Here is a 26708-nt window from a genome sequence, read left to right as displayed (position 1 = left end):
CGGCATGCGGGCCTCTCACTGTTGTGGCCTCTCCCGTCGCGGAGCACAGGCTCCGGACGCGCAAGCTCAGCGGCCATGGCTTACGGGCCCAGCCGCTCCGCGGCACGTGGGATCTTCCCGGACCGGGGAACGAACCCGCGTCCCCTGCATCAACAGTCGGACGCTCAACCACCACGCCACGAGGGAAGCCCCTCATTGTAGTTTTGATTTGCATTTCTCTAATAATTAGTGATGTTGAGCAGCTTTTCATGTGCTTCTTGGCCATCTGTATGTCTTCCTTGGAGAAATGTCTATTTAGGTCTTCTGCCCATTTTTGGATTGGGTTGTTTGTTTTTTTAATATTGAGCTGCATGAGCTGTTTATATATTTTGGAGATGAATCCTTTGTACATTGATTCGTTTTGTTTTCAAAAATTTTCTCCCATTCTGAAGGTTGTCTTTTCGTCTTGTTTATGGTTTCCTTTGCTCTGCAAAAGCTTTGAAGTTTCATTAGGTCCCATTTGTTTATTTTTGTTTTTATTTCCGTTACTCTAGGAGGTGGATCAAAAAAGATCTTGCTGTGATTTATGTCAAAGAGTCTTCTTCCTATGTTTTCCTCTAAGAGTTTTATAGTGTCCGGTCTTACATTTAGGTCTCGAATCCATTTTGAGTTTATTTTTGTGTACGGTGTTAGGGAGTGTTCTAATTTCATTCATTTACATGTAGCTGTCCAGTTTTCCCAGCACCACTTGTTGAAGAAACTGTCTTTTCTCCATTGTATATCTTTGCCTCCTTTGTCATAGATTAGTTGACCATAGGTGCGTGGGTTTAACTCTGGGCTTTCTATCTTGTTCCATTGATCTATGTTTCTGTTTTTGTGCCAGTACCATATTGTCTTGATTACTGTAGCTTTGTAGTATAGTCTGAAGTCAGGGAGTCTGATTCCTCTAGCTGCGTTTTTTTCGCTCAAGACTACTTTGACTATTCAGGGTCTTTTGTGTCTCCATACAAATTTTAAGATGATTTGTTCTAGTTCCATAAAAACTGCCATTGGTAATTTGATAGGGATTGCATTGAATCTGTAGATTGCTTTGGGTACTATAGTCTTTCTCACAATATTGATTCTTCCAATCCAAGAACATGGTATATCTCCCCATCTGTTGGTATCATCTTTAATTTCTTCCATCAGTGTCTTATAGTTTTCTGCATACAGGTCTTTCATCTCCCTAGGTAGGTTTATTCCTTGGTAGTTTATTCTTTTTGTTGCAGTGGTAAATGGGAGTGTTTCCTTAACTTCTCTTTCAGATTTTTCATCATTAGTGTATAGGAGTGCAAGAGATTTCCGTGCATTAATTTTTTTTTTTTTTTTAAAACCTCTGCAATTATTAGTTTATTAGTATCATCCAGGACTCAGATGTTCAGTATTCCTCCTGAAATTACATAAAACAAATGCAAATGGAAAGAATCCAAGTCAAAATTATATAACAAAACATCACTCCATCACAAAAGCGTGTAAAATTACAAGAACGCTATTTTAAAACACTGGCACTTTAAGAGAACGATAATCTCAAAAACCACAAAATTGCCAAATTGTTCCCTAAACTGTTAAGCAGATAAACATATGACCCTGATGAATGAGCTTGAGTTTTGTAAAGAAAAATTCAAATAAATCAGGTAATTCATACTGAAATACAAAGTTTGTCTTCTTCCCTCATGTCTATTTATAAAGGGGCAAACCATAACATAGGAAAATATACCTGATTTAAAATGTGGTATACAATTTAAAAAGTTGGCCCAATTAATTAAAAATACCTTTAATGGAGGATCTCAAGTTTCCTAAACAATCCATATTTAGATAAATAGGAGAAGACATTTACAGCCAGCACTTTTTCTCCAGAGCCTTTGTTGGGACTAATAACAACAAAAAAAAACATAATATGGCAGTCCTGTATTTTAAGCTCACGCTTTTGGGGATACATTCTCAGTCTTAAACGTGGGAACTGCAAATATAACTGCCATTACATGGTAATGGGAGTTAAAAGATGTAGAGTCCTCATGTAAAGATTAGAACATACTTTTCTATTAGTCCTTCAAGGACAGACTTTCAAAATGTTTGATTCTAATAATCCCGTGCTGTGAGTAGATTGGTTACTCTTCACTTTGTAAATGAACCTGGGCTATGTGAAATCTGGTATCAACCGATCAAGATTTGAGTTTCAGTTATGGATGAAAACTGTCTCAATTAAACTTTTATTACCCTCATCATGAGTATGCAGGGTGTGTACACAAAAGCTTTTTATCAGCTAACTATACGAAAGATAAACACTGTAATAATTCGTGTGATCCAAAATGGGCAAAAGCAAAAGACTAGCTTCCCCTTAAGAAGAAAATTTTCAGACCTATGAAAAGGACAACAATACTAATAAAAAAAATTGTATTTACTTAGAAGCATTCAGAATGTCAACAAAACAGCTGCAACTTTTTCTTTTTTTTTGCAATTACAGAGTGGTATTCAGTTAACAGAACAACAATTATTTCATATAAGCTGCATCAGAGACAACTGAAGATGAAAAAACTACCATCCCCATATATAACTAATTTGTGCTGTGCACCAACAAGAACCTGCTTTAAATTTCCATGCCAATTTACAACCCCCATACTGTACCAGGCAAGGTTAGTGGCTATTGAAAATACCACCAGGACAGGGCTATCTAAAGACACATTCGGTAGTGTGTTAACTATACAAAAAAAGACACTGTACAGTTTAAAAACAAATCTTACACAGCCTTACATTTCAATTTTTTTCTTTAAAAGGAGTGAGTTGTGTACAGGGGGGTTAAATGCTTTATAGACAAGAAAAAAAACTGCGCTAGAACCAACTTATTCATCATCATCATCTTCCTCCTCCTCTTCATCCTCTTCATCTTCCTCCTCCTCCTCATCCTCTTCATCTTCCTCATCTTCCTCCTCTTCCTTCTTTTTCTTGCTTTTTTCAGCCTTGACGACTCCCTTTTTTGCTGCATCAGGCTTCCCTTTAGCTCGGTATGCAGCAATATCCTTTTCGTACTTTTCCTTCAGTTTAGCAGCCTTCTTCTCATAAGGCTGCTTGTCATCTGCAGCAGTGTTATTCCACATCTCTCCCAGTTTCTTTGCAACATCACCAATGGATAGGCCAGGATGTTCTCCTTTGATTTTTGGACGATACTCAGAACAAAACAAGAAAAAGGCCGAAGGAGGCCTCTTGGGTGCATTGGGATCCTTGAACTTCTTTTTTGTTTCCCCTTTAGGAGGGATATAAGTTTTCATTTCTCTTTCATAACGGGCCTTGTCCGCCTTTGCCATGTCTTCAAACTTTCCTTTCTCTTTAGCAGACATGGTCTTCCACCTCTCTGAGCACTTCTTAGAAAACTCTGAGAAGTTGACGGAAGCATCTGGGTGCTTCTTCTTGTGCTCCTCCCGGCAAGTTTGCACAAAGAATGCATATGATGACATTTTGCCTCTCGGCTTCTTAGGATCTCCTTTGCCCATGCTTAATTATTTTTCCTCCGCGAGGCACAGAGTCGCCCAGTGCCCGTCCGGCTCTCACTTGCCCCGGCGCTGTCTCTATGGAGCTCAATGTACTGCAATGGCTGTGAGAGCGGGAGCCAGACGCAGCCTCCTCCCGTGCATTAATTTTGTATCCTGCAACTTTACCAAATTCACTGATTAGCTCTAGTAGTTTTCTGGTGGCATCTTTAGGATTCTCTATGTATAGTATCATGTCATCTGCAAACAGTGACAGTTTTACTTGTTCTTTTCCAATTTGTATTCCTTTTATTTCTTTTTCTTCTCTGATTGCCACGGCTAGGACTTCCAAGACTATGTTGAATAATAGCAGTGAGAGCGGACATCCTTGTCTTATTCCTGATCTTAGAGGAAATGCTTTCATTTTTTCACAATTGAGAATGATGTTTGCTGTGGGTTTGTCATATATGGCCTTTATTATGTTGAGGTAGGTTCCCTCTGTGCCCACTCTCTGGAGAGTTTTTATCATAAATGCGTGTTGAATTTTGTCAAAAGCTTTTTCTGCATCTATTGAGATGATCATATGGTTTTTATTCTTCAATTTGTTAATATGGTGCATCACATTGATTGATTTGCATATACTGAAGAATCCTGCATCCCTGGAATAAATCCCACTTGATCATGGTGTGTGATCCTTTTAATGTGTTGTTGGATTCTGTGTGCTAGGATTTTGTTGAGGATTTTTGCATCTATATTCATCAGTGATATTGGTCTGTAATTTTCTTTTTTTGTAGTATCTTTGTCTGGTTTTGGTATCATAGAATGAGTTTGGGAGTGTTCCTTCACAATTTTTTGGAAGAGTTTGAGAAGGATGGGTGTTAGCTTTTCTCTAAATGTTTGATAGAATTCACCTTTTGTTTGTTGGAAGATTTTTATTCACAGTTTCAATTTCATTACTTGTGATTGGTATGTTCATATTTTCTATTTCTTCCTGGTTCAGTCTTGGAAGGTTATACCTTTCTAAGAATTTGTCCATTTCTTCCAGGTTGTCCATTTTATTGGCATAGAGTTGCTTGTAGTAGTCTCTTAGGATGCTTTGTGTTTCTGCGGTGTCTGTTGTACCTTCTCCTTTTTCATTTCTAATTTTATTGATTTGAGTCCTCTCCCTCTTTTTCTTGATGAGTCTTGCTAATGGTTTATCAATTTTGTTTATCTTCTCGTAGAACCAGCTTTTAGTTTTATTGATCTTTGCTGTTTTTTCTTTGTTTCTATTTCATTTATTTCTGCTCTGATCTTTATGGTTTCTTTCCTTCTGCTCACTTTGGGTTTTGTTTGTTCTTCTTTCTCTAGTTCCTTTAGGTGTAAGGTGAGATTGTTTATTTGAGACTTTTCTTGTTTCTTGAGGTAGGCTTGTATAGCTATAAAGTTCCCTCTTAGAACTGGTTTTGCAGCATCCCATAGGTTTTGGATTGTCATGTTTTCATTGTCTTTTGTCTCTAGGTGTTTTTTTGATTTCCTCTTTGATTTCTTCAGTGATCTCTTGGTTATTTAGTAACGTAATGTTTAGCTTCCATGTGTTTCTGTTTTTTAAGTTTTTTCCCCTGTAATTCATTTCTAATCTCATAGTGTTGTGGTCAGAAAAGATTCTTGATATGATTTCAATTTTCTTAAATTTACTGAGGCTTGATTTGTGACCCAAGATGTGATCTATCCTGGAGAATGTTCCCTGCACACTTGAGAAGAAAGTGTAATCTGCTGTTTTTGGATGGAATGTCCTATAACTATCAATTAAATCTATCTGGCCTATTGTGTCATTTAAAGCTTCTGTTTCCTTATTTATTTTCATTTTGGATGATATGTCCATTGGTGTAAGTGAGGTGTTAAAGTCTCCCACTATCATTGTGTTACTGTTGATTTCCTCTTTTACAGCTGTTAGCAGTTGCCTTATGTATTGAGGTGCTCCTATGTTGGGTGCGTATATATTTATAATTGTTATATCTTCTTCTTGGATTGATCCCTTGATCATTATATAATGTCTTTCCTTGTTTCTTGTAACATTCTTTAATTTAAAGTCTATTTTATCTGATATGAGTATTGCTACTCTAGCTTTCTTTTTTTTTTTTTTTTTTTTTTTTTTTGCTGTACGCGGGCCTCTCACTGTTGTGGCCTCTCCTGTTGCGGAGCACAGGCTCCGGACGCACAGGCTCAGCGGCCATGGCTCACGGGCCCAGCCGCTCCGCGGCATATGGGATCCTCCCAGACCGGGGCACGAACCCGTATCCCCTGCATCGGCAGGCGGACTCTCAACCACTGCGCCACCAGGGAGGCGCTCTAGCTTTCTTTTGATTTCCATTTACATGGAATATCTTTTTCCATCCCCTCACTTTCAGTCTGTATGTGTCCCTAGGTCTGAAGTGGGTCTCTTGTAGACAGCATATATATGGGTCTTGTTTTTGTATCCATTCAGCAAGCCTGTGTCTTTTGCTTGGAGCATTTAGTCCATTCACGTTTAAGGTAATTATCGATATGTATGTTCCTATGACCGTTTTCTTAATTGTTTGGGGTTTGTTTTTGTAGGTCCTTTTCTTCTCTTGTGTTTCCCACTTAGAGAAGTTCCTTTGGCATTTGTTGTAGAGCTGCTTTGGTGGTGCTGAATTCTCTTAGCTTTTGCTTGTCTGTAAAGCTTTTGATTTCTCCATCAAATCTGAATGAGATACTTCCTGGGTAGAGTAATCTTGGTTGTAGGTTCTTCCCTTTCATCACTTTAAGTATATCATGCCACCCCCTTCTGGCTTGTAGAGTTTCTGATGAGAAATCAGCTGTTAACCTTATGGGAGTTCCCTTGTATGTTATTTGTCGTTTTTCCCTTGCTGCTTCCAATAATTTTTCTTTTTCTTTAATTTTTGCCAATTTGATTACTATGTGTCTCAGTGTGTTTCTCCTTGGGTTTATCCTGTATGGGACTCGCTGCACTTCCTGGATTTGGGTGGCTATTTCCTTTCCCATGTTAGGGAAGTTTTCACCTATAATCTCTTCAAATATTTTCTCTCGTCCTTTCTCTCTCTCTTTTCCTTCTGGGACCCCTATAATGTGAATGTTGTTGCGTTTAATGTTGTCTCAGAGGTCTCTTAGGCTGTCTTCATTTCTTTTCATTCTTTTTTCTTTATTCCTTTCTGTAGCAGTGAATTCCACCATTCTGTCTTCCAGGTCACTTATCCGTTCTTCCACCTCAGTTATTCTGCTATTGATTCCTTCCAGTGTAGTTTTCATTTCAGTTATTGTATTGTTCATCTCTGTTTGTTTGTTCTTTAATTCTTCTAGGTCTTTGTTAAACATTTCTTGCATCTTCTCGATCTTTGCCTCCATTCTTTTTCCGAGGTCCTGGATCATCTTCACTATCATTATTCTGAAATCTTTTTCTGGAAGGTTGCCTAGCTCCACTTCATTTAGTTGTTTTTCTGGGGGTTTATCTTGTTCCTTCATCTGGCATCTTGTTCCTTCATCTGTTCCTCCCTCTGCCTTTTCATCTTGTCTATCTTTCTGTGAATGTGGTTTTTGTTCCACAGGCTGCAGGATTGTAGTTCTTCTTGCTTCTGCTGTCTGCCAACAATTCTTTTTTTAAAGCAGTGATGATTTTCTGAAGGTCTCTGGCAGCTGCTCTGGGCTGCTCAGGGCTCCCAGTGCTCCCATCAGGAACACAAAGTTGACCTCCCTTAATGAATAGCTAATGAAGGCAGACCATATCTTGTGGATCCAGGGTGGGTCGTTAAGGGATAAGGAAGCAGAGGTTTGGGTTGATGCAGGGAGGTATTCCAGGCACAAGCAGCCCGCTCTGGACTGTCCACCCTCCCCCGCCTAGCAGGAGGGCTGGGCAGGGGCAGCACAGCCAAGGCCTTCTCCATGCTTCAACCTCCAGGCACTAGAATCCTTTTGGTATGGGTCTCATCTGTCTGCACACACCTGCCACTGTCTCAGAGGCACGCACATGCTCAGGACACGCGAACCCAGCCCCTCTTCTTCTTGCCATGCTGGGCTTGGCAGGAACTGTCCTCAACTTGGGCCTTTTGGGAAAATACCCCTCCTATGAGCGGTAAGAGGGGCCAAGGTGCCCCTTCCAAATATCAGCGCAACCTCTCATCCATCGTCAGGGCAGCAGGGCCAGGCACTGTGACACAGTAGAGTTTGGGGGCTCTGTCTAACTCTGTGACTTCTAGTTGTTGCCCTTTGAGCCTTAGTTTGCTCCTCAGTAAAGTAAGAAGTTATAACAGCACCTGCCGTCTTGCTTCTTAAAATGAGGTCTGGGGACCTGCACCATCAGCATCCCCCAGAAGCGTTGTACAAAAGCAGAATCTCAGGCCCCAGCCCAGACCTTTAGCCTCAAAATCTACACTTGAACCCGAGGTCCCTGGGCACTTTGTGTGCTCCTTAGAGTTTGGGAAGCCCTGGCTGACCTCACAGAGTGGTTTCTGAAAATCACGCAAGTTCGTACACATATGACACCAGGCACACCACTGTACACGTTAAGCCAACAGCACATGTCGAGGGATGGAGGTGCCTCTGCTTTTAATAAGCAGCCCCAAGTGATTCTGATGTGCATTTAAATCTCAGGATCACCACTGGCTGGGAAACAGCAGATGTGGGTATGAACCCTGGCTCCACTACCAGCCTCCATCTCCCCACCTCCCCAGCCCATGGAAGCCGATGTCTGAAAAGGATTCTGTGTGGATTTCAAGCAGGGGCTGGGGCAGGGCACTTCCCCACCTCCCCAGGCCCAGGTGGGTGGCAAGAGAATCACTTGTAGAGAGCTTAGAGGGGACCTGAAGGACGGGGAAATAGTCATGTCACCCCTGATTGAACACGCAGGTACTGATCTGCCCCACATCATGGAAATGAGGGGAGATGAGCACGGGATGAGGGGAAAATGAATGAGAGATGCAGAAGAGGCGGGGTCTGTCCTGGGAACACATGTACTGCCACTGTTTGGGTAATTTCCTGTCTCAGTCAAGGTCAAATGGACACTGAAGGAGGCAGTAGCCTTAGCACAGCACTGGGAACCTAACAAGGCCTTAGCAAGGGGACCCGTTATTCTGTGTGGAGGATTAAAGGAGGTGCTGGGATACACTGGCAGCTGGGAGGCCGTGTGGCCTCGAGATGAAGCCTTCAGGTTTTGCAGTCACACTGCCTGGGTCCTCTTACTAAGTGACCTCAGGCAAGGAGCAGCACCGCCCTGGACCTCAGTTTCCTCCTCTCTGAAATAGATATAATAAATTAATTTTGCAGAATCTCTATATGGAATGGTAAGCAGCTATAAAAATGGATGAGGGGGCTTCCCTGGTGGCGCAGTGGTTGAGAGTCTGCCTACTGATGCAGGGGACACGGGTTCGTGCCCCGGTCCGGGAGGATCCCACATGCCGCGGAGCAGCTGGGCCCGTGAGCCATGGCCGCTGAGCCTGCGCATCCGGAGCCTGTGCTCCGCAACGGGAGAGGCCACAACAGTGAGAGGCCTGCGTACCGCAAAAAAAAAAAAAAAAAAAAAAAAAAAAAGGATGAGGCAGTGATGTGCAACATTCGCCAGGATCATTTAAGTGAACAAAGCATGGCGCTGAAGAGTCTGTGGAGTGTGCTGTGGTTTACCCCTGCCCTCCTGGAGCTCACCTTTCAGTGGTGGGAAAGAGACACCAAAAATTCAAACAAACACATCACATATCAGGTGGGGATAAATGCCAAAGAAAAACAAAGCAGAGTGAGACAAGGATGCAGGGATGGGTGCTACTTCAGGCGAGGTGGTCAGGGAGGTCTCACAGAGAAGGGGACGTTCCAGCAGAGACCTGAAGTGGAGCAAGCCCTGAGGATGAATGTGGGGAGGGCATTCCAGGCAGAGGGAGGGGCAAGTGCAAAGGCCCTGAGGAGGGAGTGGTCTTGGCGTGTTTGAGGAACAGCAAGGATGAGGCCAGCATGACTGGAGCAGGGCAAGCGATGATTGGGAGGGAGGGGGGAAAACGTGTTGGTGCAGACCAGTTTCTGATAGATTCCATGTGGGACAGGAAGGAAAGAGAAGAGGCAGGGTGACTCCAAGATTTCTGACCATGAGTGGAGTAGCCATTCACCCAGATGGACAGGAGAGGCAGGTTTGCGGGGACGGAGGGGAAAGGATTACAAGTTTCCATTTCGGATGTGTGCCTATTGTTACTATATTCTGAGGGTCCTACCCATTAACCCCTTGGTGTCACGTACAGACACCTTAGCAGGGATTCACTGTCTGCTCCTTGCCCAAGCTCCCTCCCTGCCACCAACTTATATACTGTCATGTACTCACCTCTCCCACACAGACTAGTCCTGCTCTCGTCCCCACATCTGCCTCTCCAGAAAACCATCCCTGATGACTGCAGTCTGTGCCCAGCCCCTGGCTCTGAGCTCTGCTGGGCAGACATCATCAGCTTTCTTTGCAATGTATGAGCCTAGTTCTCCCAACTAGACTGCAGCCTCCCTGAGAACAGTATTTGAGAACTTTTATTAAGCCACCATTCATTCATTCATTCATTCACGCATTATTCTTTCTTTTAAGAAATAGTGGGCACCTACAATGTGCAAGACTGTGGAAATTTGAAGGAGAATGAGCCAAGCTGGGCCCCAGCCCTCAAGTGAGCACCTCGGGGTGCCTCTCATGTATCTCCCATGAATCAAGTAATAAAATAATACTCATTCATCAGCCATGAGCTGTGCTAAGTACTTTGCATGGATGAGCTCACAAGTGCCTGGGAGGTGATTGCTACTACCATTGTCCCCATTTTGCAGAAGAGGAGACTGAGGTTTAGAATAGTGAAGCCACTTCCCTAAGATCACGCAGCCAGAAAATGGTGTTTTATCATGCTGCAAAGCTGAGATCATCTCAGTGTCCCCACACCTGCAGGAGTCTCCAAACCTGGAGTCATCTCTAGGGCCCGTGCCTTGCTGAGGATGGTGCAATCTGCCCCCGAGGCAGGAATGTGCCTGGGGTCCTCTGAGCCAGCCTCCAGTGGCAGTGACTGCCTCCCATATGTGGCGGTCTGAGCAGGCAGACGGGAGCCCAGATGTTGTTTATTTCCTCTGGTTATCGGTGACATGCATTCCACACTGCCAGGCAGGGATCAGAGAAGGCACTGCCCATTACTCTCTGCATGGGGCCCCCCTAGATGGTTCTGGATCCTTCTCAAGGACATAGCAGGGCCCAGGGCAGGGGGCAGCAGTCTCTTTTTCTTCTTCCCCATCCTCCTCACCCACAGGGAGTCCTTTGGGACAGCTGTGTTAAATCCTTTAGTCCACCATGACACACAATGTTCTCATGCAAAACACACTTCCCTGGGCACATCCCAGTTATGAAGAAACTCTACCCCAAAAATGTTGACATCAAATTAAAAGTTCTGCACTGATTGCCAAAGCAAGTCCAAGATCACAAACACCAATGGAGGTGTGGCAGTTGGCTATAGTAACATTACCGAGACCCTCGTTAAGTGTCAAGCCTGCTCAGGTCCTCAAGGTTCTGTAAGGTTGGCCAGTATGATTTCTATTTTACAGATGGGAAAACGGAAGCACAGAGAGATTAAGGCACTAGTTCAAGGTCACATGGGCAAGGATAAAGGGTAGAGCTGGGATTTGAACACAAGCAGTCTGGCTCTTAACCCTACTCCACTTTATAGTGGAAACCTGTTAGCAGTGCAAATTCTCAGCGCCACCCCCTCCACCAACCCCAGACTTACTGGATCAGCAACTCTGGGGGAAGGCCCAGCAATCTGTGTTTTTAACAAGCCCTCTAGGTGAATTTGATGCATGCCCAAGTTTGGGAACCCCTGCTCTACATTTCCTTCTAATGTGAATGAATGAAGCAGGTACAAGATAAACAGCAGGGCTTGCCTGGTGGCACAGTGGTTGAGAGTCCGCCTGCCAATGCAGGGGACACGGGTTCGTGCCCCGGTCCGGGAGGATCCCGCATGCCGCGGAGCAGCTGGGCCCATGAGCCATGGCCGCTGAGCCTGCGCGTCCGGAGCCTGTGCTCCGCAGCCTGTGCTCCGCAACGGGAGAGGCCGCGGCGGTGGGAGGCCCGCGTACTGAAAACAAACAAACAAACAAACAAACAAACAAAAAACAAAACAAAAAGAAAAGATAAAGAGCAGCTCGAGGGGGATAATACATGGCAGCTGACCTTTGCCCTCAGTGTCAGGGGTAGCAATAGGGAGTGGCGGGGGTGACTGGCAAACTGGAGAGCACATGCCCCATCTATGGAACTCCAACCAAATGTTGCCCTGCAGGAATGCAGGCCCCGTGTTAGCAGGTGTTCATACCTTTTCCAGAGAAGTCCAAATTCCAGCTTCTTATGTGAAATCTGATTTTTTTAAATGTTGGCAAATCTTTTTTTTTTTTTGGTTTTTTTTAACTGTGTAGCTGGAGTTCTTGGCTTGGGTATTGAGGATTTTTCATTGACAGACTCACTGTGGGCTGCTGAGGAGATGAGCCTGTCTGGGGAAAACAGGTAATTTTCAGGGTCCAAGATGTCTCCCTGTGCCTTTTGACCCCCTCAAGGAAAGCTCTGCAGAGTGAAGGTGGGTGGGAGGCATGATAATGCAGAGATGACCCTGAATCCACTCAAATCCCTAAATGAAAAAATATAGAGATCACTTGCAAACACTGAACCATTGACTCCTATCAAAACAAGGGACTTGGAGGGCTTCCCTGGTGGTGCAGTGGTTGAGAGTCCGCCTGCCGATGCAGGGGACACGGGTTTGTGCCCCGGTCCGGGAAGATCCCACATGCCGCGGAGTGGCTGGGCCCGTGAGCCATGGCCGCTGAGCCTGCGCGTCCGGAGCCTGTGCTCCGCAACGGGAGGGGCCACAACAGTGAGAGGCCCGCGTACCGCAAAAACAAAAAATAAACAAGGGGCTTGGGGTCTTTCTCAGGATGTGGATGACTCTGAGGTTGGGAACCCTCGTTTCAAAGAGCACAGGTCATTCCCTGATCCCAATGGAAAGAAAAACCTGCCCTTCACCCAAGACCAAATCTGCCTCCTCTGTCTCTTCCCTGAGCCTTCACCATCCTGAGGATGAAAGACCATCTCCCTGGCGATGGTGGTTGGTGGTTGTCCTCCACCAATGCCTCTGGCCTCCGTTTTCTCACCAGTCAAAGGGGAGGAGGGGGCCTCCCTGGTGGCGCAGTGGTTGAGAGTCCGCCTGCCGATGCAGGGGATACGGGTTCGTGCCCCGGTCTGGGAGGATCCCATATGCCGCGGAGCGGCTGGGCCCGTGAGCCATGGCCGCTGGGCCTGCGCATCCGGAGCCTGTGCTCTGCCACGGGAGAGGCCACAACAGTGAGAGGCCCGCATACCGCAAAAAAAAAAAAAAAAAAAGGGGAGGAGGGTCCAAATGTGGGCTGACAATCCCACCGTGTATCGTGACAGTGAGGGAACAGGAAAGGAACTTATATTTATGGAGAAGGACCTACTACATGCCAGGCACTTGCTGCTTGCACACACCTCATAACAAAATATGTGGGAGTAGGGGTTGTTGCCACAGTTTTTCAGATGGAGAAACTGAGGCCCACATTGATGAAGGTACTTATCCAAGGTCAGTCAGTGGGTGGTGGAGCCAGGATTTGAACCTGGGCACCTGGACCATAATACATGTCCTCAGGTATTTGAGGGCAGAAAACAATATAATAACAAGATATCCAGTTTATCAGAAGTCTGCTGCCAGGCTTTAAGCTAAGAGTTTTCCATGTACCATCTCCTGTCATCACAACGACACTGCAAGTTAAGCATTATCCCCCCTTTTACAGCTAGAATAACTGAGGCCCAGAGAGTTAAAGGACTTTGCTCGTGATCACACAGCTGCTGCCACATTTCATAACCATCGAGCCCCCAGCACTGGACCTCACAGAAAGTAGGGGCTCAGTAACTGTTGAATGAATGGATGGATGGATCACTCAACCTTGGGCTAACGCACACACTCAGAGTTGTTGTAAGCCTGCATCCCTTTGTAAACTGACAACCCCATTGTCATTCTCCATAACATGGACATCCAAGTCTCAGCTTATCCCCTGGGTGCTTGGGGAAGGACAATGTGACTCAGATGTCATTCCAAGCCCCTCCAGCTGCTGGAGCAACACAGGGCCATCCTTTTTGGTACAACTGGCACTTTGACCAGGGGAGGATGGTCTTGATTATGGGAGATACTTAAGGGAAATCACAGGGGGTGCCATCCCCTCTGATGCCCCAAGAAAGCTCAGGGAACTTGCAATCAGAGCTCAAATACTCCATTTAGAAATGTGCATCAGAGCGGCTCGAGGGCAGCAAAGAAGGCCAGCATGCAGTTGAGGTGTAGAAGGAGCCAGGGGTTTTCAAACTGTGCTCCCTACAATCCCAGGGTCCCTTGGCGTGCCATGGTCAGGCTGGGTGGGCAGTGCTTCAGGTCCCTTGGCCTTGCTGAAGCAGAGCTGCTCCACCATGATCTGTTGGGCTCCACCTATCTGGTGAGATACATCTTTTTTTTTTTTTTTTGCAGTACGCAGGCCTCTCACTGCTGTGGCCCCTCCCGTTGCGGAGCACAGGCTCCGGACGCGCAGGCTCAGCGGCCATGGCTCATGGGTCCAGCTGCTCCGCGGCACGTGGGATCTTCCTGGACTGGGGCACGAACCCGTGTCCCCTGCATCAGCAGGCAGACTCTCAACCACTGTGCCACCAGGGAAGCCTGAGATACATCATTTTGATTGCAATTTGACAGGAGGAGAGCTAGCTCAAGTGAACTAGTGACTTTCTTTGGAGCTATGGGGTGAGCCAAGCCTTGGGGGACTGGAACCTGGGCTTGGAAGATGGTCAGGAACTCTGTCTGACCATCTAGGGCCCATGAAGTTTCTGGTTGCTTTTTCTTCTCTCCCTGCATCTGATTTTTTTTTTTTTCTCTCTCTCTCTGCTTCTGTGTAGTCAGGAGTCTTTCGCTGCACGTGACAGAAAACCCTACTCAAAATGGCTTTAGAAAAGAAGAGACTTTATGGACCCTCCTAGGGGTGGATCCAGGTGCACAGACAATCTCTTGTGTGGCCTCCATTCTCGGGACACTCACCCCTCATGCGTTGCCCACCAGCTCTGGTCTACACCTTCTCAAATCCAAACAGTGTAAACACACACACACACACACACACACACAATCCTAAGACTAGCTCTAGTTGAAACATGTGCCTGTGTCTGAACCAATCACTGCAGTCAAGGGGACCTGGTTCTCTGGTTGCCGAATCCCAGGTTAAATGCCTCTGGACAGAGGTGGTTCCACATGAACCTCAAAGTCAAAGATGGGGCCTCTGTTAGCAAAGAAATGTGCCACAGATGCTAGTGCTCACCAAAGCTTCTCGCACAGGCCACCCTGCCCTCCTACAAATGTCCTTAGGTCAAGAGGCCATCCTAGACCATTGTCTGTTGGCCCACAGTCAAAATTCTCTAGAGAGATGGTCTAATTGTCCCAGCCTGGATGAACTGTCAGGCCCTGGTACAGCCTGTCCACCACTGGCCAGGGGACAGGGTCATGCAGTACAAGAATATTTGCCACGCACAAGGGTGGCGGCCTTCTGTGTGCTTCACAATACACATAAGAGCCTCTAGGGGACTTGTCAAAAACACACATTTCGGGCCTCCCCGGTGGCACAGTGGTTGAGAGTCCGCCTGCCGATGCGGAGAACACTGGTTCGTGCCCCGGCCCGGGAGGATCCCACATGCCGTGGAGCAGCTGGGCCTGTGAGCCATGGCCACTGAGCCTGCGCATCCGGAGCCTGTGCTCCGCAACGGGAGAGGCCACAACAGTGAGAGGCCCGCGTACAGAAAAAAAAAAAAAAAAAAAAGAATATTTGCCACGTCTGGTTCTCAGGGAAAAGAGATTGTTCTCAGGGAAAGGAGATTGTGAGCAGGGAAGACACTTCCACAATGCCAATTACATCTATTTTGGTCTTGTTTAAATGCACATCCCTGGGCCTATATACTTTACAAGCCTCCCTGGGGATTCTTATGCACAGTCAAGTTTAAGAACCATCAAGTTTGGATCCTTCTAAAGCAGCATTGTACAAACTCTAGTTGTCGTCACTTATTATTTATAAAATTAGCATTCAGGTCTCTATACCCGTGACCTTGGGGAAGTGGGAGGAACAGTACTGCTCTTTCTAGTGAGTTAGAGATATGATGACAAGCCTGAGTGAGGCCATCAGAATCAAAAAGTCAGAGGTGCCATTACAACATAGAGGCACTAGAGGGCACCCTACCAACTGCCGGGACCAAGGATGCAGCAGGAGGCAGAGACAACTCTACAAAAACCCGGTGATGAATGATGCTAGTTGAGACACATCACCCGTGCACGTGCGCACACACACACACACACACACACACACACACCGCACCCTCCGAGGTCAGGGGAGTCCTTGTTGGATTATTTTTTTCCGCAGCATGTTGAAATATCACCCTACAAATAGTGCTGTAGCTCTAATCGGAATTTCTTTGCTGTTTGGCTACCTGACCTTGGGGAAGGCTGCACCTCCTCTGGCTTCAGCGTCCCCAGTGAAGTGGCAGGGGTTGGGCTGAGTGACCCCTAAGCTCTTCCAAGAGACAGTGGTTAGTAAGAGTTTTGCTTTGTCACCATCTGCGTTGCTATTACAGTCGCTTCCGTGGGCTTCAGCCCTACTACCAGGCGTATCTGATTGGCCAGGTTTTGGTCACTGCCCACTCACTGTCGACTTGAAGAAGGGCCAGGCCTCCATGGATCCTGTCCCTGGGGACAGGCCCCAGGATTTGCCCTTCTCCAGGGCCTCCCACAACAGGGAATTCCTCTGAAAGGAAGATGGGGCACCAATAGGAAGGGGGTGGGGGTGAGGCTGGAGAGTCAAGAACGTCCCCTGCTAGGTGGCCATGGGCTCGGGTGAGCCAAAGTGTATAAGTAGTTTGTTAAACAGGCGGACCTTGATGGAGTGATAACGTACGTGAAACAGCTTCATGTTTCCCAAATCGCTGTGTCTAAGAAGCTGCCTGGTCCTCTTCTGTCCCTTAACGACACCTGGTCACTTTCTGACTCTCCCCAACTACCATCTGCCCCCGGTGGTCTGCCCTGCTGCGTCTTGCTGGGGCACCTGCCAGCCACCAGCCTTCCTGGGGAAGCAGCAGCGGCAGCACTGGAGCCTGGCTACCCCCAGGGGCCCTCGCTGCGGAGAACCCCCTTGCTTGCCATGAAGGATGTGCAGGTTCTTCTGCTGCCTCCCCCTCCCAGCTTGGCCCTTCTCTCTCCTGGTCTCTTTTCTCTGCTCAAAGAGGCGTTGGACAGGGCAGACCTGCAGGGCTGCCACACAGGTTCATGTCCAACCAAGGCATGAGGTGCTGGTCACCCCTTTTTGCAGGCATCCGTCTCTGTGAGGGGTACCCTTGCATCTCCTCCCTCTTGGTTTGGGGGTTGGGAACAGAGGGGAAGCCACAGCGCTCCCCCTTCCCCAGGCTGACAGCTCCTAAGTCCTCTGAGTCCCCCTCTCTAGGTGGTCAGCTTAATCAGGTGGTGGTCAGACAGCAGAGACGCCCTATAAGCCTTGGAGGAGCTCTCTTTCCAGGGTATTTTCCACCTCTTTCTTCCCAGTTTTGGGCCCTGGTTGCCAATTCTGGAACAACAAAAAGTTCCTTTCCTCCACTTGCTATACTTGATGACTTGGGGAGCCTTTGATAATGGTGGCAGTGAGGAATGGGGTATTGTTCAGAAAGGCAGCGGGAGGGTGAGGGGCTCCTCCACAGGCATGTGCACCCCACACACAGTCAAACATACACACTATGTTAGTGAAGATCAAGATTGTCTGTGAGTGACAGAGGACTCCAAATAACGGTGGTATGAACAAAATAGATACTGATTTTTCTCTCACGTAACAGTCTGCACAGGCAGAAGAGGGCTGATGCAGCACTTCTACCTTCCTCGAGGACCCAGGATCTTTTTATCTTATTTCTCCAGTATCCTTAACACGTGGTCTCTATCTCATGATCCAAAATAGATGCTCGTGCTCCAGCCATCATGTTCACATTCCACCCAACAGGAAGGATGAGGGGATGACAAAGGGTATGCCCCTGCCCTTTAAGCTCTCTAGAAGTTGCACACGCTGCTTTACCTTAAAACACACTAGATTTTGGTCACATGACCACATCTAGTTGCATGGGAAATGTAGTCATCTGGGTGGCCATGTGCTCAATTGCTATACCAATGAGACAGTCTGAGCTGCTCACGCATATGGTTTGACTATCTCTCTCTTCCTTTCTCCACCCTCCACCCTGGTCTGGCTGGCAGTGGGCACTGGTCTGGGGGGCAACTGCACAGGCTGTGTCATCTGCTCAGAGGAGAATGGCTGCTCCACCTGTCAGCAGAGGCTCTTCCTGTTCATCCGCCGGGAAGGTATCCGCCAGTACGGCAAGTGTGTGCATGACTGTCCCCCCGGCTACTTCGGCGTCCGCGGCCAGGAGGTCAACAGGTGCAAAAGTATGTGGCCCCTCCCTTGTCCTGTGCTAGCACTGTGCTCCTGAGCATCTCTGGCCCACATCCTACCTCTAGCCCAACGCAGCCCCAGGGGAAGTAGTATATGCCTGAGCCCAGACTCTGAGATACTTGCTTGCTTTCAGGCTGGCTGTGAAGCCCTAAGCAAGTCAATGCCCTCTCTGGGCTCAACACTAATGGGACAGGGGACCTTCACTTCTACCCCAGTTTGGCTTTGTGGCCTTTGGCATGCTACTCACTCTCTCTGGGCCTAGCTCAATGGGAAAAGGAGCCCTAACTCTTAACTCTAATTTTCACTGTGACCTGGACAAATCATGACCATCTCTGAGCTTTGATGGAAATGGAGTAGGGAGTCCTCACTCCCAGTCCAGATTTACTGTGTGACTTTAGGCAAGTTACTTGCCCTCTCTGAGCCTCAGCTAAAATGAGAAAGGAAATCAAAATAACCATGTTACCTTGGACATGTCACCTGCCCCCACTGAGCCTCAGTTCAATTGAGAACAAGAGTTCTTGAATGCAGCCCAGTTTGACCCTGGACAAGTGTGGGCTTCAAAGGACACACTGAATCCAGATCCCTGTGCTACAGAGCTTGGGCTACCCAGAGGCCCTCCCCAGTCCCAGGCAGTCCCAGAGGATCCCCTCCCTGGGCAGCCACCCTCACCAAGGGTGGCCCTGGCTGTATTACAGAATGTGGGGCCACATGTGAGAGCTGCTTCAGCCAGGACTTCTGCATCCAGTGCAAGAGGCCGTTTTACCTGTACAAGGGAAAGTGTCTGCCCACCTGCCCACCGGGCACCACAGCCCAGCAGAGCACACAGGAGTGCCAGGGTGAGTGGGGGCATCCCCACCCTGCCCTGTCCCCTCCCTCCCTGGAGCAGGGGCTGGTGAGGGGTGTCAGGAGACCTGGAAGAAATCATAGGAGAATGTCACGTGGTGATGGGAAGCCCAACACCATGTCAGGTACACATACGAACCCTTCAATACACTAGACCCATCATAAGCACCACTATTATGATTACTATTACTACCAACATCTACATCAATATTATTGCCAAGAGAGGCCACAGAGCACAGAAGAAGAGCGTGGATTTTGGAATAAGGCCTGGGTTCAAATGCCAGCTCTAAAATTCACCATTAGTGACCTTGAGCAAGTCAGTTAAGCTCTCTGTCCCTCAGTTTCTCCAAATGTTAAAAAAATTACAATAGAACATAGAACCTACTTCATGGGGGAGGGTTGTTGTAAGGGGTAAATTAATACAATTTAAGGTACTTAATACAGTAACTAACACAGCAAATGCTCAATACATGTCATTATTATTACACATCATATTAGCTGTCATTACTGTTCTGTTTTCCCACCACTCCTTTTCAGACTCCTGTGTGAGCCCCTCCTCTGTGATCTGTCCTTACACAAGGCTATTCTCCAGTGTTCTCACCTAAATGACATAACTCTGCCTATACATTCTCTCTGGGCACATGTTCACAGTCATTCCAAAAGCTGATGGCTCCTAACTCACTGTCCCCAGCTGCATTTCTCCATGGGCAGCAGACTCACATCCTCACCTGCTCTATGGATGCCTCCTTCCCTCCCTCCCCATCCCCAGCCTGGTGCTTCCTTTGGGTTTCCTCCATCAATAACCAGCTCCGGGCATCACTGTGGGCTCTTCTCTCTCATCCTACATCCAATCCAATCTCGTTCTTTCACTCAGGAAATATTTACTAGAGCATCTTCTACGCTCCAGGCACTTTCAAAGTTGCTGGGGACATATCAGTGAACAAAACAGACAAAGCTTCTGCCCTTATAGACGTGACATTTTAGTGGGGAGACGGAAGACACACAAAAATAAATACAGATGTGAGGTGGTAAAAAGAACTCTGGGGAAAATGAAGCAGAATAAAGCTCCCAAACCTGCCCCACCCCTCCTTCCCCCTTTTCCCCACCCCATCCCCACACATCCCTTTCTCCCCACCCTCTGCCCATTGGTGGGATCTTGGCCACAGCCTCTTGCCTACCTGCCTTTCTCTGGTCTCACTGCGTCTAGCCCAGCTGGCTCATTTCAGAAGCAAGAGTGATTATTTCAAAATGACAATCTGATCAGGCTTCTCTTCTGCTCAAGGCCCTTCAGTGGCTCCCATTGTCCTCAGGTAGAGTCCTCAGGTAGACCCCCCAGGCTATGGGCAGTCTGGACCCCATCTGCCACCTCTCCACCCCTATCATTTTTTTCCTTCCCCATTTGAGTCCGTGCTCCAACTTCCCCATGGAGGGCAGAGTCATCCTGAGGATTTTGCTAGGGTTATTCCTTTCACCTGGAGCACTTCTCCTTTCTGCCCCTCCCTGAGCCTGGCTGACCTCCCCACCCCTACTTCAAGACTCAGATCAGGAGTCTCCTCCTCCAGGAAGCCTTCCAGGTCACCCAGGCTGGGACCCTCTGGTCTCCCACAGCTGCCTGTTTTTCCCCATCACTGTCAGAGCACCCTGCCTTCCAGCCTGACCGCTCTAGACAGTGAACTCTGGGAGGCAGACCCAAGACCAGCAGACAGACCGGCAGGGTCTGTCTTGTCCCTGATGCACCTCGGCACCCAGCACGGCATGTGACACACAGTAGGTGCTCAGTCTTTGCTTCCCAAATGAATGCATCTGTGAAGGACCATCATTCTAAGGTCTGGAGAGCTGGTTTCTGGGCCCAACTGGATCTTAAACACTTGCAGTTCTGTCTTGTGAGCTCCTTCTCTGTTCCCTTAGCAAGCCCCTCACCTGCTCTAGACCTCAGTGTCCTAATCTGCAAAATGGGGTATTAATAGCTGCCCTATTCTCTGCTTACCTTTCAGGGACTCTTAAAAGAATCAAATGTGAAAGAATACTATATATGTTCATATATTTTGAAAATTTCTCCCTACTAAGACCTTTTATGTCCATGACTTCATTTTTCCTCACAACAGCCCAGTGTAGGTCCCACCTCGTACAGCTGATCAAAGGCACACGATCAAGTTCAAAATCCAGGTCCTGGCCCCGAGGGCCTCCCAGCTGACCTTGAACCTTCACTCCACCCCCACTGTAGCTTCCTCATCCCTGACACAGGGCGGCCAGGCCCCCGGGCTGTGCACAGCTGCCCCGCTTGCACTTCCTTCCATCACAACCTGATGAAGAAGTCCTCTCTCCCTTTAGCTCCTTTGTCACCTCCTCAGGGAAGCCTTCCCCTTTAAAGCCACACAACCGGTCCCTCAGGCTTCTGGCCCGCAGCAGCCTGTGCTTGCTCTAGTACAGCTCTCATCCCAGGCTCTTACAAATAGCTGTTTAAACGTCCCCCTCTGCTGCTTGTAATAGCCTGTGACTCCTTTGCATGAGGAGGTGGTGTCTTCAGGGAACTGAACTGCTCAGACCCTGCCCTTGAGCTGAGGAACCCTCACTGCCGGCTGACCCCATCTGTCTGTCTGTCTCTCCACCTCACAGAGGAGTGTGAGCTGGGCCCCTGGGGCAGCTGGAGCCCCTGCACACACAACGGGAAGACCTGCGGCTCAGCCTGGGGCCTGGAGACCCGCGTGCGGGAGGCCAGCCGGGCCGTGCGGGAGGAGGCAGCCACCTGCCAGGTGCTGTCTGAGTCAAGGCAATGTCCCATTCGGAGGCCCTGCCCAGGAGGTGAGCACCAGGCCGGGCACGGGGGGCAGCAGCAGGCAGGGCCCAGGGTGGCTCTGAGGGTGGCCTTGGGACACAGCCCCCACAAAGAGTCCCTGTAAGGCTGCCTGAAAGCCCCCCACGAGCCACACCTTTCTGTGCCTTGAGCATTGCCCCCTCTGGTGTCCTCCTACTGGGGTCAGTCCCAGACCCCTGGGGAAGATCAAGTTTGCCCTTTCCAGCGGGAGTTTGCGACCCTTTCAGACCGACACCTCCTGTCAAAGGACTTGGGACGCCCTCTTTACACTCTGAGACAAAGTCATGGATAATGTTACCCACTTGCACTGGTCTTTTTTTTTAAATTCAGTAATAGTGCTGAACTATAAAAGAGAAATAAAAGAAATTTCATCATGGCAGCGCTTGGGCCCAACACACCAGAGAGTACTGACCGAAGTCAAATCACAGTGAAAGTGGTAGCCATCCGCAGTCAGGGCCTCACGCACGGCTGTGTTGCCATCAGAGACGCAGATTCCCAGATGGCGACCAGCTCTTAGTAAAGTCCGACAAAACTGTCTGACTTCTCGATTGACACCACGCTGGCAGCCCTAGAATATTCAGTAATGGGACAAGTGTTTGCAAACACTTGGCATTCACACACAAGACAGAGTTCAACTCTGAGCTCCCTACGTGAGGCTGGAGCAGCCGTTAGAGAACTGGCTGGGATGGGGCCTTCTTCCTGGGGGACTGTCCCACGGAGCACCCCCATCCCCTTCCACTGAATGCCCCAGGGAACCCCTTCGTTGTAACAACCGAGATCACCGCAGAGTTCCAGAATACCCCAGGGGCTATGAAGAACCACTGATTTAAATAGAAGAGAGGCCGCAGAGTGTGTGAGTAAGATGTAAACAGTGAGTAATAATAATGTGGCATTAGCTAATGTTAACTGTGCACCTACTATGCACAGGGCACTGTGATAATTCTCTACATTCATTAAGTCATTTAATCTGCACAATGACACTATGAGGTGGGTATTGTTATTATTCTAGTTTTACCAATGAGGAGATTAAGGCCCAGAGAGGTTGAGCCGCTTGCTCAAGGGTCACACAGCTAGGGAAGGGTGGACCTGGAATTCAAACATAGGTCTGTGTGCAAAGAAGAATCTACAGTCACGGTAAGGGTGAGGGCCCTGGAGCCAGGTCACATGGGGCTCACTGGGTCGGGGTGGAGTCAGGACTTAAACCCAGGGGCACCCCTGGTTTCAGAAGGGCTTGTGGTGTCTGGGTTGGGAGTGCAGGTAACAGAGATGGAGGCACCTCAGGGCCACAGTGGGCAGTTGGGGACAGAGGATGAGTTTGAGATGGGACCAGAGAAACTAAGAGACCCCAGACCTGAGGGAGCACCCACACTGACGGACAGGTCTCCGTAGCACTATGGCCACATCTCTCATGGCATCTGAGAGCTAGTGGCTGATTGGCTGTGGAGGCATTGAGAGAGGAAAGCTTTTCCCCCAGATAATAACGATAAGAATAATAATAATAGCAACAGCAGCAAACATCCATAAAGCGCTGACCACATGCTGGGCACTGTGCTAAGTGCTTTGTAAATATGATGCCTTTGATCCTCACAGCAGCCCTCCTGTGGGCTCCCTGCGGCATCTGTTCAGATGTCCCTCCTCAAAGAGCCTTCCGTGAGCTTCCCCCAACCAAGAGTCACTTCCTATCATATCACGTCACAGCTCTTAAATCTTCCTGAAATGATCATGCACATTCTTTGCTTGTTGAATGTCTGTCTTCCTCGATGGAGTGGGACCTCCAGTGAAAGCAAGCTCTTTGCTTTATTTCCAGCTCCCTCTCTAGCACCTAGAACAGGGCCTGGCACATAGTAGGTGCTCAGTCAACACTTGTGGATGGCAGGTGTGGGTGGGTAGGCAGGCCTAGGGAAGGGGTGGGGACCCAAAGCCTCTCACCCCATTTCCCACCTTTACAGCTGGCAAGGGCCCCTCAGGCAGCCCCCCACCCCATCCCCAAGATGCTGTCCTCCCCTGAGGGCTGACACAGTCAGCAGGAGCTTAGAGGGGTGCCTGGCTTCAGCGCCCCCGAAGGGCCCAGGAGTGGGTGTAGGGGGCCCCAGAAGCGGGCAGCCAGGTCTCAGGGGATGACCCTGAGAAGGGAGGAGCCCTGACTCCAGAGGAGGCGGGCACACAGCTGATACTCAGGTAATAAATTGCCCTCCCCTTGCCACTCCCAGCTCTCTAACTGCCTCACCCTGTGACCTTGGGAAGTGGTTCCCTGAGCCTCGGTTCCTTCATGTTCAAGGGGGCACACAGCTCCTGTGGGAGAAGAATATGGGGCCAACGATGGGTGAAAATGGCCTGGATGTGGAGACACTTTTAAAACAGAAATTTGGGGCTGGCCCTGCTCCCAACCATGCCTCAGTCTTCTCACCTGTTGATAATAATAATGACAAAAAACAATGGGAAGAGCATTCCAGGCGGAGGGCAAAGCCAGTGCAAAGGTGTGGAGGTGGCATGAACCTACCAGTGGCCAGTACGGTGTGAGCAAGGGGGCTGGGGCTGGTGGGGGGAGGCCACAGAGACAACATGGTCTTTTCCTCCAAGTGAGTGAGGAGTCACTTGAAAGTGATGCCCAGAACTCCAGGCCAGGCTGTGCCACTGAGTTAAGCGAGGCCCCACCTGGGCCTCAGTCACCTCACCTGAGAAGTGGGAGTTGATAAGATGTTTGTGTTAGAAACTCACCCCAGCTCCACGGGGGATGGGGAGTGGGGCGCAGTGGGGTCAGGATCCCGAGGCAGGTCTGGGGTTTGCATCCACTCCCCATGGTGGGAACTGGGTGAGGCACAGACCCCGGTGACGGCGTCAGATGGGGCAGTGGGCCTGCGCCTGCTTCCCAGCTGTTGTGAGGGTGACATACTCAGCGGGAACATCAGCTGAGTACTGACGTCACTGTTGTCGTTTTGAGGGCAGAGCTGGGCCCAAGCTGAGTGGGAAGGTTGGTGCCGGGACCCAGGTGAAAGGTGTTGAGTCTCCCGCGAAGAGCCCTGTAAACCTCGCAGTGAGTGCACGTGGGAGTGTCATGGGCCCCCCTCGAGGCCACCCTAAGTCCCAACTGGGGTCCCAAAAGTGGACCTCCAGGCCTGGTGGGGCAGATGCCCAGCATGGGTGGCGCTCAAGCAGGTCAGCGCCCTCCCCGCCCCCCGCCGAGGAACTGAGAGGAGTGTCCGGTTTGGGGTAAGTGATGCCGCCGTCCCAACTCCAAAAAGGAGTGATTGTCAGGTCAGCACCCCCATGTCATTGCGAGCCTGCTGCGGGGAGTGGGGGGCACCCTCGTCTGTCAGGATGGCCTCAGCAACAACGCCCCGCGCTCTCTTTGCAGAGAGTAACCCCAACCAGAAGAAGATCGGGAAAGATCGGCGCCCGCGCAAGGACCGGAAGCTGGACGGCAGGGGGAAAGGGAGGCCCCGCCCAGCGCCCGCCTAGGCACGCCCCTCGCAGCCAGACCGCCGGCAGCTCCAAGCTTTCTCTCGCGCGCTCCTCGCTTTCTTGCTGCAGCTCTTTCTCTTCCTTCTCTCTTCTCTTTCTCACCCACCTCTCCTCTCTTTTTTCTCTTTTATTTCCTGCATTCCTTCCACTTCTGTTTTCCCCTTCTCCCTCCCCTCCTTTCTCTTCTTTCTCTCTTTCCTTTTATCTTTTTCTTTCCTCCTGTTTTTCTTCTGTTCTTCACTGCGTCCTCCACCCCCCGCCCCCCGACACACACACACTAAGACAGAGACCAGCTCCTGTGCTCTCCACCCCTCACCCCCTCGCTCTCTGTCTTCTCCTTAAAGAAAACAAACATCTTTTTCTAGGCCTTTCCCGGACCCTCCCAGACCCCTTTGCAGAGAAGGTGTTTCTAAGAGCAGGGCCCAGGCCACAGCCTAGGCAGGTTTACTGAGTCCTGAGAAACCCGCTTCTGCTCCAGAGGAGACCCCAGAACCCAGAGCTGTAGGTGCCTCCAGCTCTGGCCAATCCCTGGAGGCATTTCCACAGCCCTCAGCCACCAGCTCCCCTGGGAAGCCCCCGGAAGAGTCTCAGGGCTTCCTGCTGCTGCAGCTGGCCACGGAGGAGCCACGACGGGGCCTCTGGCTGGTCAACCAGCCCCCTGCCCTCCTGTGGCGCAGAGTCACCCTCCTGGGAGCTGCCTGCTGCACTCACCAGTGCTCCCTCAGCACCCTCCCTCTCGCGGTTCCCTGGCCCCTGCGTCCTGAGCCCACGGTACACCCATGTCCTGCATCAGGTGGGGCTGTCACCCCTGGAGGAACCACCAGCCCATCCTAGAAGAGACCCTGGAGGCTGAAAGGAACGTTGAGATCATCCAGGCCACTCTGTCCCCCCGGGTCCTCCTGCCTGTTGTACCGCTGGGGAAACTGAGGCCTGAGAAGGGACTTGCCCAAGGTCACAAAGGGAACCCAGGGGCTGTGCCTTCCACCTGTTGGTCGCCCTGCTCAGCACACCCACGGCTGAGAGGGAACTTCGGGAGCCCTTGGGGAGGTGAGGAAGGAAGTTGTCGGATCAGGAGCAGGGGAAGATTCCCCCACTCACCCACAGCACCCGGACACCCCAGCCTGCAACCCCCGCACGCCAGCCGGAAGAGCAGGAGGCATCTCTTCACTGCCTGTCGTCCTGCCAAGTGCCTCGTTCTTCCTTTGCTCCCCTGACTCCCCAGGAAGCGGTGCTCCCAATTCACATTGGCATTTCCAGCAGCCGAGGGCAGGGAGAGCGTGAGACCCCAGGAGCCCAGGGTGGCCTGGGAATTGGGGCTGTCAGCTGGCTGGAGGAGAGGCTAAAGGTGATGAAGTAGCACATCCCCACCCGAGACAGCGCCCACCCCCAGGCCTCCCTCCGCCTGGTGCATGGGGATCCCCTAGCACTGCCTCCAACAGATTCTGAGGAACCTGCCCCTTCCCAGGCCTCAATCCCCCTCTCACCTCCCTGAGGTCAGCAAGAGCCCCTTTCCTGGCCAGGCCACCAGCTTCTCTTCTGCAAAAGTTTGAGCCTCTGAAATGCTCTGTTGTTGTTGTTTCAATACCCCACTATTT

The 26708-nt window shown here is 49.5% G+C and overlaps 2 protein-coding genes across 2 annotated transcripts in view; one reads left to right on the top strand and one right to left on the bottom strand.

The window, feature by feature from the left end:
- RSPO4 (R-spondin 4) overlaps nt 1-26470 on the top strand; it is a gene marked incomplete at both ends in the record, with an annotated part of 44445 nt that extends 17975 nt beyond the window's left edge. The window contains 6 exons of the mRNA XM_082644505.1: nt 17798-17986; nt 18689-18829; nt 21453-21638; nt 25007-25072; nt 25592-25884; nt 26336-26470. Of these exons, the coding sequence (XP_082500631.1) occupies nt 17798-17986; nt 18689-18829; nt 21453-21638; nt 25007-25072; nt 25592-25884; nt 26336-26470 (1010 nt within the window). The remainder of the gene's footprint in view (nt 1-17797; nt 17987-18688; nt 18830-21452; nt 21639-25006; nt 25073-25591; nt 25885-26335) is intronic.
- LOC309816363 (high mobility group protein B1-like) lies at nt 1492-3653 on the bottom strand. The gene has a single exon (XM_082643754.1). It carries the CDS (start codon nt 3504-3506, stop codon nt 2859-2861), a length of 648 nt encoding a protein of 215 aa, XP_082499880.1. The 5' UTR covers nt 3507-3653; the 3' UTR covers nt 1492-2858.
- Nucleotides 26471-26708: the final 238 nt, after the last annotated feature.

Source organism: Mesoplodon mirus, assembly GCF_964341445.2.
Source record: "Mesoplodon mirus genome assembly, chromosome: 15".
In the NCBI taxonomy this organism is placed as follows: domain Eukaryota; kingdom Metazoa; phylum Chordata; class Mammalia; order Artiodactyla; family Ziphiidae; genus Mesoplodon; species Mesoplodon mirus.
This window is presented reverse-complemented; position numbering and strand designations above follow the sequence as displayed.